The 10,835-nt window shown below is 56.2% G+C and overlaps 1 protein-coding gene across 3 annotated transcripts; it reads right to left on the bottom strand.

Moving 5' to 3' along the window:
* Nucleotides 1–307: 307 nt before the first annotated feature.
* On the bottom strand, nucleotides 308–10,462 carry Tnfaip8l1 (TNF alpha induced protein 8 like 1). Of its 3 annotated transcripts, XM_060371277.1 has the most exons (4): nucleotides 10,353–10,410; nucleotides 6,370–6,625; nucleotides 5,130–5,311; nucleotides 308–1,886 (listed from the first exon to the last, which is right to left on the bottom strand). In XM_060371277.1, exon 4 carries the CDS (start codon nucleotides 1,879–1,881, stop codon nucleotides 1,321–1,323), a length of 561 nt encoding a protein of 186 aa, XP_060227260.1. In that variant the 5' UTR covers nucleotides 1,882–1,886; nucleotides 5,130–5,311; nucleotides 6,370–6,625; nucleotides 10,353–10,410; the 3' UTR covers nucleotides 308–1,320. The 3 variants fall into 3 exon arrangements, with proteins under 3 accessions (XP_060227260.1, XP_021488612.1, XP_021488611.1); XM_021632937.2 differs by lacking the exon at nucleotides 6,370–6,625 and having other exon boundaries at nucleotides 10,353–10,433; XM_021632936.2 differs by lacking the exons at nucleotides 5,130–5,311; nucleotides 6,370–6,625 and having other exon boundaries at nucleotides 10,353–10,462.
* Nucleotides 10,463–10,835: the final 373 nt, after the last annotated feature.

The following is a 10,835-nucleotide window of genomic DNA, read 5'->3' as shown; positions in this document are numbered from 1 at the left end:
CAGCCCCTCACTGGGGAACTCGAGGCAGGGGCTCCACCCTGACCACGCCCCAGCCCCTCACTGGGGGATTGACTGACCCTAGTTCCGGCCTCCACCACTGAGCCACACCCCCTCTCACTGTGGCTTCTACACAATTAAACCCACATCTCAGCTGTGCACAAATGCAGCTGAAGCTTGCCCACCTTTCCAAGGTACCGATTGGGTTAAGCCAGCTATGGTATCAAACATGACCGCAGGCGCACTCAGATATTGGAGGCTGTAGGCTCCAGCTACAGGCCGGAGCTGCCATACAAAGAGAAAAGATGGATTTGTTTCCCAAATACGGAATTATAATTTAACACATACTTGTTTCCAGTGGCTTGACCCTGCAATGAAGCTGGGGACAGCCTCTGAGATGGACTGGATTTCTGAGGTTCCCCAAGTTTGACGGAAAATCCTATCTTTCCTCCTTCTGTGCTCTAGAAGTGGCCCCTGCCCTTAGCCGGGAGTGGCTCTGTGTGGCTGTGTTCACATGGAGGTCAGAGGCCAGCTTTCCAAAACTGGTTCTCTCTTAGCACCATGTAGGTTTTGGGGATCACGCTTCAGTCATCAGGCCTGGCAGCAAGCGCCCTACTTGCTGAGCCATCTCACCTGCACTGTTCCTTCCTTTTCTTAAATGCCTGGGCGCAGTCTCCTAACAGGATCGCAGAGCAATAGATCGAGTCTTCAAGAGTCAGATCCCAACTCGGAAGTGTGCCTGGAGTCACTCCTTCCCCAGCCATGGTGAGAAGCTGTCGCTCCACACCCAGCATCTGTCTGCCGGTGTGCCCTTGGTTGGCAGGAGCATCAGTCTTTCTCTATGCCCAGTCCCTGCAGCATTGGCGGAGAGAGCCTTCTTGTGCTAATGGCTCTACAAGGACCTTCTGTGGCAGGCTCAGACTTGTTCAAGTCCATTTCCTAAAGCACCTTGGGAGGTCCTGAGGCTTAGGAAACAGTCGTTTGGCAGGGGGCAGGGGTTGAGGGTGTACAATTCTTTCCTCCCAATTCCCGACAACCTTATTTGAAAGCATGAGAATGCCTAGACAGTGAGGCATCAGTGTCCTCCAGTGATTGGAGATGGGAGCCGAAGGCTCAGGAGTTCATGGCCAGCCTCAGCTACGTAGGGAGTTTGGGGTCAGCCTGAGCTACATGAGACCTGTCTCAGAAGTAGGAGGAAGGGACAAAGCAGATGAGTTACAGTAGGGGAAGCAGAGGAGACACTGCCTCAGGCACAGGCGGTTGCTTCTGTGTTCTGGGGACCAGTCACCAGTGGAGGGCAGTCCTCAGGTGGCTGGCTCCAGGTCAGATGCCGCCCTCGTCCAACATCCTCCCTAGGCCATCACAGATGCGGCACAGGTGGCTCCGGTAGGGCTCTGCCGGGCTGTACAGCGCGGCCAGGAAGTCGCCATTGGCAAAGTGGCCAAAGACGTGGTTAATGCGGCCGTGGGACTTGGCGGTGAGGTGCTGGCCGGCCGCCTGGTGCAGCAGGTCCCTGCACTCCAGCAGCCCTGCGGCCAGCACGCGCCGGTCGAAGGTGAAGTCCACCTGATGGAAGCTGAGTGCGGTCATGGCCAGGCTGCGGACCCGGCCCTGGAACCGCCGCAGCTGGGCCAGCTCGTTGCCGTCCAGCTGGCCAGCCCGCAGCAGCACGGCCACCTTCACGGCCACCTTCACCAGGTTCTTCACCACCCTCTGTGCCTCCTTCCGGCTGCGCGTGAACTCCTTGGTGGCCCGGTACAGTTCATCCAGGATCTCACTGCTGGTGTCATCCAGGAACACGGCCACCATGGCCTTGGAGGCCATCTTGCTGAGGACTTTCTTCTGAGCCTGCAGAGCCAGGCTTTTTGTGCTGAAGGTGTCCATGGGTCCTGCCAGGATGACAGACATGGCGTTCAGGTCAAAGGAATGGATGTAGAATGGTAAAGCTGAGCTTGGCACCATCCCTCTTCCCCACCAGCCGGCCAGCCAGATGTTTGCTAGCTGGGAGTTGAGGCTTCTGATGGCTGCCATTGAGGAAGGAGCTGGGAAGTTGCCCAGAAGACAGGCAGGCTGGTCCCTGTGGAGCAGCCACGACCTTCTGCCCATCAGACCTTGTCCCACCACCTCAGGCAATTTGAGAATTTTCCCCAAAGAACAGAACTAAAAAACACCAAGAGTTCTCATGCCTCCTCCTTAACATCCTTCGTCTGATTGTTTGTTTGTTTTGTTTTTGTTTTCCAAGACAGGGTTTCTCTGTGTAGCTCTGGCTGTCCTGGACTCGCTTTGCCAGGCTGGCCTGGAACTCAGAGATCCACCTGTCTCTGCCTCCCCAAAGTGCGGAGTTTACAGGCGTGTGTCATGGCACCCAGCTCCTTTTCTTGTTGGTTTTGTTTTGTTTTTTTGTTACATATACAATGTTCTGTCTGCATTTACACCTGCACGCCAGAAGAGGGCACCAGATCTCACTATAGATGGTTGTGAGCCACCATGTGGTTGCTGGGAATTGAACTCAGGACCTTTGGAGGAGCAGCCAGTGCCCTTAACCTCTGAGCCATCTCCCCAGTCCCTGCACCTGGCTCCTTCATACACTTCTATACATCCCTCAAAGCCCTACCCCTAAACCCTTGCTTCTTTCCTAATAAACTCCTCCATACCTCCCAGGGTCTGGAGCCCCTGACTCTCACAGTGACAGTTCATCCCTCAGCTTAGCCTGGGTCCCCCTCCTCCAGGAAGCCATCGTTGTGTTCATAAGCTGACCTGGGAGGTATTCCCTCTGAGCCATGCTGCGCTGCGTGGCTGCAACCGCCTCCCCCAGACCACAGAGGGACATCACAGTGCCTGACCCCTCATCTGCTGTGTTCCTGGAGACTCCAGAGCCGTCTGGGAGTGAACAAACCCAGAGGAGCCGGGGGACACACAGAGAGTCACCCTCAGACCTGGTCCTTGGTCCTCAGTTTTTGTCCCAAGCTCTGATCAGCTGACCACCACCCACCCGGCCCTGATGGCCAGGCCAGCAATGCCCCCACAGCGCACTCGCCCCCGGTCTCCTACAAAGCCTGCCTTTGTGTGAGCCCAGACCTCGAGGGTGGGGAGCCCCAGCTCTCAGCCATCAGGGCAGGCACAGATGACTCCTCAGGCTTCACTGTCCCCATCGCTCACCACCCTTGCTGTCCGCCAGCCAGGGCCCAGACATGGCTGTTGACCCAGGGCTACGTGGCAGCCTGGCGCCTGCCACACGAACCCATTTCACCACTGCAGCCAACACCATTCTGCAATGAACACAACCATCCTGAGCGGCCCAGCCAGAAATGAACGCATAATGGTAGAACCCGTCCCCTCAAAGGCCACTGAACCATGAGGCCACACAGCAAGAGAAGCCGGTCTGCCCTCCATGTCTCCACACCTAAATCTTCCTGCCTCCTCCTTAATGTCTGTCAATGGCGCTGAGTCTGAGGTGGGCCGAGCCCTCGCCCGGCACACAGAGCCCTGGGCTCCGACCCTGGCACCAGGTCAGCTAGGTATGGTGGCACACCTGTCATCCAGCGCTCAGAGATGAGGCAGGAGAGTCAGAAGTTCAAGGTCATCCTTGGCTACGTGGAGAGCTGGAAGTCACCCTGGGCTACCTCGTACTCTCAAATAAAAAATAAAAGAGAGAGAGAGGGAGAGAGAACTAAGACACGGGACCCAGAGGGTCCTCTCCAGCACCCTGGGGGCTGTCTTCCGGTTGTCACTGAAAATGGGCAGTTCTCAGGGGAACAGACTCTGGAGTCCCCATTTGGCTTGCAGGCTGTGTGACCCCAGAGGAGGGCTGACCCTCTCTGGGCCTTGTTTTTCTCATGGATAAAGCTGAATTTGGACTCTATTGCTCAGAACTGAAGCTGAGTGTTTGGACAGACTTCCGGGAGCAGGAAGAATGGCAGGGGACACAGCTGTGGTGCCTCCTGTCCAGGCCTTCCCAACTTCTACTCAGCGGCCACCTGGGGCAGCCAGCTGCTGGCCTCCACTTCCTGTTCTGAAACCATTGTTCTGACAGAAACTCCCCATCCAAGCTACCAGGCCAGGATAGCTGCCTTCCTTCCTGCCTACCAGAGCCTGTGTGACAGCCACGTGAGGCCTTCAGGGCTGGGACTTTCCCAGGGACAAGGTGCTGTGGCCTTGGTCCCTGCCCACCCAGCACCCAGCCGAAGTCTGGAACCAAAACAGCCCACTCCGGCTTCCAGAACTCCGCCCCAACACTCATTCAGTCATTCACCTGCCCTAATGGGCATTTATGGAGTACCAGTTGTGTACCAAACACCAGGGACACAGAAGTGACCGAAAGAGATCTTGTCTCTGCCTCCCAGGGACCCCACTTCTGCCGTCTTTCGATTATAACACAATTTGAGGACCATCTTGACCCTGAAATTGAATTCACAGGCCACGTCGCCTCTTCCATCCCTTAATTCAATTTTTAAAATGTATTTTTCCTCCTCCCTCAGCCTCCTCACTATCAACCATGTGTCAACTGTGTCTGGCAGGGACCCTTGAAGAGACCTGTAAGCCAGCTGGGGCAAGGAAACACAAGAAGCCAACAACAGGAAGAAAAAAGTAAAGATTGGACCTCGGGGATGAGAAAAAGCCAGGTCAAGGCTGACAGAAAGGCCACATGTCAGGAGCCTTTGAACCCCCAGGACAGGAGGGACAGGTCCCGAGGAAGGACAGAGCAGTGGAAAGCAACCCTGTCAATCATGCAGCTCCCAGCACCCCACAAACAGCCTGTGGGTTCCTGCTGGACACAGTGCCTTCACTCTCACGGGGTCAGAGTATGTCTGCCCCTCACCTTTGGTGTAGACAGGTGCATTCCCTAGGGGACATGTTCTGGACTCAGAGGTCCGTTCCGGCCCCCACAACAAGGCTGAGCCACAGGGCCTTTGCATGGCTGCAGCTTCCAGGAAGCCTTTCCGAGCATAAAGGTCCAGGCTCGAAGTCACCTCTCTGACCCAGTTTTGCCTTTTCTTTTCCTTCAGGTTTTGGTTGTCTTATGGGTTTGTTTTTGAGTCAAGGTCTGACCTGAAGCCCACTGTGTAGCCTTGAACTCCTGATCCTCCTGCCATGACCTCCTGAGTGCTGGGATGCCAGAAGGGTCGCCATACCTGGTGTAGCTGTGCTGGCGGTGGAGCAGCTGCGGTCTGTGGGAAAGGAGAGTCTGGGAGGGGGCCAGGTCTCTCTTGGTGGGGTCTGCCGTACAGGCACCAGCAGGCATACAGCTGGTGCTCAGTAAATGTCTGTGCAATGACTCATCAACTCCTGAAGGCTAAGTGGGGTGCGAAGAACTCTGGAGAGAGAAGCATGAAAGGATACGAGAGCCCCAGTGACCGGAGGTTCGAACTGGGATGACCCACCACGTGGGACCCCCACACGGGACCAAGAACACAGTGCAGGAAACCATCCTGAGTGCTGAGACACCGGCCCAGAGCTGTGAGCTGGGTTCCCACAGAGCGCCAGCGGCTCTAACCCAGGACCTTGGTAGTCTCAGGGCCTCAGGGCGAAGCTGCGTCAAGTGGCCTCAGAGACAGCTGGGTGGACGAAGAGCTTGTGTCTAAGTGTGCTGACCGCGGAGCCCGACTCCCCACATAAAAACCAGGCAGAATGGCGAGTGCCCGTAGCCCGGAGCTGAGGAGGCAGAGAGGGGGAACCCTGCGCCCTGCTGACCTGCCCCTCACTGAGCCCCAGGTTTAGTGAGACTCTGCCTCAAAGAACAAGGTGGACAGCAACTGAGGAGGACACCGAGCGTCAGCTCCGTTCTCCACAGACACACACAGATGGCCGTGAGGATGTGGCCATTAATGGTGACCGGGATGGCCCCTGGACAACAGTGTGCCCCAAAGAAGCAGCTGTGTCTCACTTGTCACATCAGGTTTCAATCAACAAACGTATGTGACATGTGCCACACTTTATGACATTCGCCCACAATCACCCTCCAGCTTCGAGAATGAACGCCCCAGGGGGCTGGGCAGCAGGGAAAGCTTGCCCAGCATGCAGGAGGCCCCGGCTCCATCCCCACACAGACGGTCCAGCACTTGACAGGCAGAGGCAGGAGGATGCCTATGAGTCAGAGGCTAGCCCGGTCTACACAGTGACATTCTGTGGCCGAGATAAAAGGTCTTCATTGCTTTCTGAAGGCGTTGCGGGTGCTAGGGGACTAGGAGACGCGGCCACCCCACCTGCACACAGGCTTCCTCCAAAGCCCCGCCCCCAACTCTTCCAACCACGCCCCCTGGCTTGCACACACACGCGCACACACACACACACACACACACACACACACACACACACCCCGCCCCGCTTGCTCATGCCGCCCTTGCTTTTGTAAATAAAGTTTTACTGTCACACCTCTCATGCATTAATTTGCATATCATGCAGGTGGCTCTCTTGGGACTTAGAGGGGATGAAGGTGGATGGCCCTTGGCTCCTTTCACTGGTCCATCAGTGTGCCAGGCCCTGACTGCACAGTCGGCCACACAGTAATGAAGTCCAGGTTTCTGAAAAGTCCAGGGTCCATGCAGTCACCATGGCCACCTCCAGCCACAGGGGTGACAGGAGACACGTGAAGCTGGAAGGCCATTTCCAACAGAGAGGGAGGATAAACCTGGCCCAGACCACAGGAAAAAAACAGCCAGGTCACTGGGCAGTCTCAGTTTCTTTTGCGTGTGTGGCGTGTGCCACCACACCTGACAGCTTTCTTTCTTTATAATACGATTTACGTTCTGTTGACAGGGCGCTGGGTAAACTTGCTTGCCGCCAAGCCCAGTGAACTGAGTTCGATCCCCGTGGTGGAGGAGGGAGCCAAGTCCCACAGTCGTCCTCTGACCTCCACGTGCACATTCTGGCTTGTGCACACACAGTAAATAAATGCAGTAAATAATAAATACAACATGATTTACTTAGCTGGAAGCTCTCACTTCTTGACTTTTAATCTGGGTTTAACAACCAGATGGCAAGATTCCCGAAACCCAGCAGCGGCTCTCGTGAGGCCTGCGCTGCTGCCCGCCCCTGTGTAGCCCCGGCTCATGAATTCTTTATATCCCACACACAGCGCATCCATAATTGATGTGGCCAAGCCCGCCGCTCTCCCTCTCCACCCTGGCTGAGTGTCCCAGGAGTGGCTGGGCCACAGCCCCTCATCACGTCACCCAGGGCCCCACCAGTGTGTGACTCGTTGGGGACTCAGCCTGCTCACGGCACCCTTAGCCTCAGGCTCACGGCCCATCCCCACCGGCCTTCTGGGAAATCAGAAAAGAGAGAAGTTCCCTGGTAGAAAAGACAGGGGGGTTGTGGTGGTCTCAGTTAGGGCCCCCACAATGATGCTTGTCACGGGCAAGAGCAGGCTAGGAGGCTACATGGTCCATGCTGAAGAAATGAGGGTGGAGAGGGCTCGGCAGGAAAAAAGCGTCCGCTGTCAAGTCTGACAAGCCGAGTTCAAGCCCAGGCCCCACTGGCTGGAAGAACATTCCTGCTGGCTGTCCTCTAAGCTCCACAAGCACAAAGGGGAATAAAGAAACGTAAGAGACTGTCTGTCACAGAGCACAGGGGCACAGGTCCTTGACTCAGCTTCTACACACGACTTCTTTAGGGACAAAGATTAAGACAGGGCCTCACTCTGTAGCCCACGCTAGCTTTGGATGTACCGTGATCCTCCTGCCTCAGCCTCTTACATTCCTTCTACCCCACCCAGCATCCATTCAAGGTTTTAACAAAACACGGGAAGCTGGGTGAGGTGGTACAGGCCTTTCATCCTATTACTCGAGGAGGCAGAGGCCAGCCTGGTCTACAAATCAAGTCCAGGACAGCCAGGGCTACACAAAGAAATCCTATCTTGAAAACAAACAAACAAAAAAAAGAAGAGTATGAAGGTCATTGGTGTAAGCACTCAGCCCCAGAATGTATCCGCTCCCCCGATTTTTTAACATTCCACAGCCTGCATTCTGGTTCTTCTGACCCTACCCAGGATCCCCAAAATGTCAGAGGCTCTTGTGAGCCCAGAGCCAGCTCCTTCTCTCTGCCCTCAGCCCTCCGTGGCTCCCACCGCCCTCACGGTTGGAGTCCAAGTCCTCAGAGTCCTGCTCTCCCTTCCCCACCCCTCCTGCCTCCCTTCTCCCTCGCTCCCAGCCGCGGTGCCCACTCCATGGACCTTTGCACAGCAGGCCCCGCCCTGCCCCAGGGCCTTTGTGCATGCTGAACCCACCACTTAGATTCTCTTTCCCTAGGTGGCTTTGTAGCCGGTACCCCGGTCACTCCCGGATCTCTCCTCTCCCTGAACACCCAGCTGCCTGTCCCTTCCTCACCATGCAGTTTCAGTTAGAATTCAGGCCAGGGTCTAGTTCTACCAACATGGAGGCAGAAGAGGATGGCCCCGGGCCAGCTTTGGTCACTGCTGTGTTTTGGTGTCATTAAGGCACCACAGTTGGCTTCCCTTCAGTGTTCAGGAACTGTTTATCAAATGACTAAGCGGCTTCTCATGGTTATGAAAAAAGGAGAAACTGAGTCAGAGGTCTGGGAGCTGACAGACATGCGCAGAATAACACTAAGTCAGAATCGGGACTTGAATCCAGTGTCTAACCAGGAGCTCATCTCACAGCAGCCTCCTCCTGGGGGCTATTGGTCCTGTCTGGGTAGGATCAATAGCTGTGTGCACCATTAACCCTCCCATGATGCCTTCAATTGGCCTTCGGTCAGGACTGCAGAAGCCCCACCCCCACCCCCAGAGCACCCTCCGGAAGAGCACCCTTAATTACTTCAGTCAGTTCCCAGATGGGGACGCACAGGCTTGGGGTCTCAGAACAAGCACACAGAGGAAGACACGGGGTTCTGGGAAGAATGGGACAGCTGGGCCCCTGTTCACGCTTCACCCCCCCTCCCCTTAAGTCTCCGCTGAGACCTGGGTGTGTCCCCTGTGGCCATGACTATTTGGATTCAAGGTACACTGAGTCCTCTCATACAGAACCACTGAACAAATTTTTTTGTGGCTAAGTTCAGCGCTCAGAGGGTAAACTGAGGGAGAGAGCTCTCACGTCCCTCCATACCCTCAGGATCCACCACTAAACCATCACAGGACTCCCAGTCCTGGCCCAAGCCTGGGAAGCCTGGTGCAGGTGTTCAGTGCTTTGCTCTGTTACCTTATAAAGTCCCCGTGGCTCCGCCCCGTTCCTCCCAGCCACCCGCGTCCTAGGTGTGGTCAGATCGTGAACTTGTTATGTTTTAAAGTTGGCGCCTGTGTTGAAGAGCCTGCATTGTAGGGGCATTGGCATGTGCAAAGGTCCTGGGGCTGGACACTCATGCGGGGGACCGGGGAAGATGGGTCCTCTGAGGTCCCAGGACAGAAAAACAGGAAGTTTGGCACACAAGGCATATATTCCTGCTCTTCATTCTTTCCTTTCTGTTGTTTGTCGTTAGATACAGGGTCTCACTATGTATTCATGACTAGCCTGGAACTCACTATGCAGACCTGGCCTCAAACCCACAGGTATCCACCTGCCTGTGTTCTAAGCACCAGGGTGAAAGCCATGCACCACGACCCCACTGGGGTCTACCCACTGGGATACACCACAGCCTCCCATTTGCTTTAGACATCGTCTCTCTGTGTAGCCCACCCTGGCTCAGCCTCTGCTTTTAATCCTCCCATAAGCCTCAGGGAGTCACGAATCAACCTTACCAAGTCATAGACTGGGAAACTGAGGCTTATAATTAAATTACTTGTTCAAGGGAGTCAGGTTTTTCCGACATGTGTCCTGACCCCAAGGCAGGCCTTCAGAGGTTTCACAGCCCGGAGCTTGGGAAGTGACCCAGAGGCCTGTTTCCAGTTTGGCCTTCCACCCTGTCCCTCCCCTGACCCGCTGCTCACAAAGGTGAGAAGCCACATTCCAGTTCTCTCTCTGACTCAACAGGCTGATCTGTGATCACTTTCTGGGCTTCCTTTTATTTTACCCTCCAGGCCACTACTGAAGAGCCAGGAGGCCACAGACCTGGATCAGGTCACCTGCCAATTATGTGAGGGGGACTGTCCCAGTTCCCAGCTGGCAAAACTTAGTCCATGGCCTCGGGGCGATGGGAAGGGTGACCCGGCTCAGGTGAGACCCCCTGTACCAGCCAGAGCCACAGTGGGGTTCAGCCGGCCACTGCAGGGCATACCCAGACACACCTGCACAGGGCCAAGTCCATCAGATCCCCCCTTGAGGGCGGATGCTATGACCATTACAGTAGCCCACAGCAACGCCCCTGCTCCCCAGCCAGTCACCGGTATACAAAGGGAAACTGAGCCCTGGATGCACAGAGGACGTTGGGGGGAGAGGAGGGGACGGGAAGGACCCATCGCTCACCTGCTCCCTAGGATCCGTCTGGCCGTCAGTTTTGTGCAGGCGCCTGTGTGAGGCTGGAGGCACAGGCGGGTGGATCTGAGCCTGGTGGCTGGGCGGGAGGCCACGCCCCTTCGTGGACACGCCCCCGCATTGGGCAGGCCACTCCCTCTCGAGACGCTCACTGGCCCAGCAAATGGTAGGCCACGGGCGGTGTACGAAGGGGCCAATGGCAGCAGGCCTCTGCCAGGAGGTGGGAGGCGTGGTGGGGGCGTGGCGAGGGCGTGGCCTCCGACCGGGGGGATTCCTCCGGAATAGCGCGGCGCCGGATGCCCAGGCGAGGGCGGCGCAGGGGTGCCACTGCGGCAAGGAAGAGGGAAAGGAAGAAGGAGTCTCCGGGAGAGAAAAATGGGGTACGCATGCACCCCGACAGAGATCCGAGAGGCCAGAGCAAAGAGACACGCCCCCGCGAGGCACGTGGACCTCTGTGGTCCCCCCTTCAGTTTA

Source organism: Meriones unguiculatus, chromosome 17 (assembly GCF_030254825.1).
Source record: "Meriones unguiculatus strain TT.TT164.6M chromosome 17, Bangor_MerUng_6.1, whole genome shotgun sequence".
NCBI lineage: Eukaryota > Metazoa > Chordata > Mammalia > Rodentia > Muridae > Meriones > Meriones unguiculatus.
Note: the sequence above shows the minus strand (reverse complement) of the source record. Positions and strands in the feature narration are given on the sequence as shown.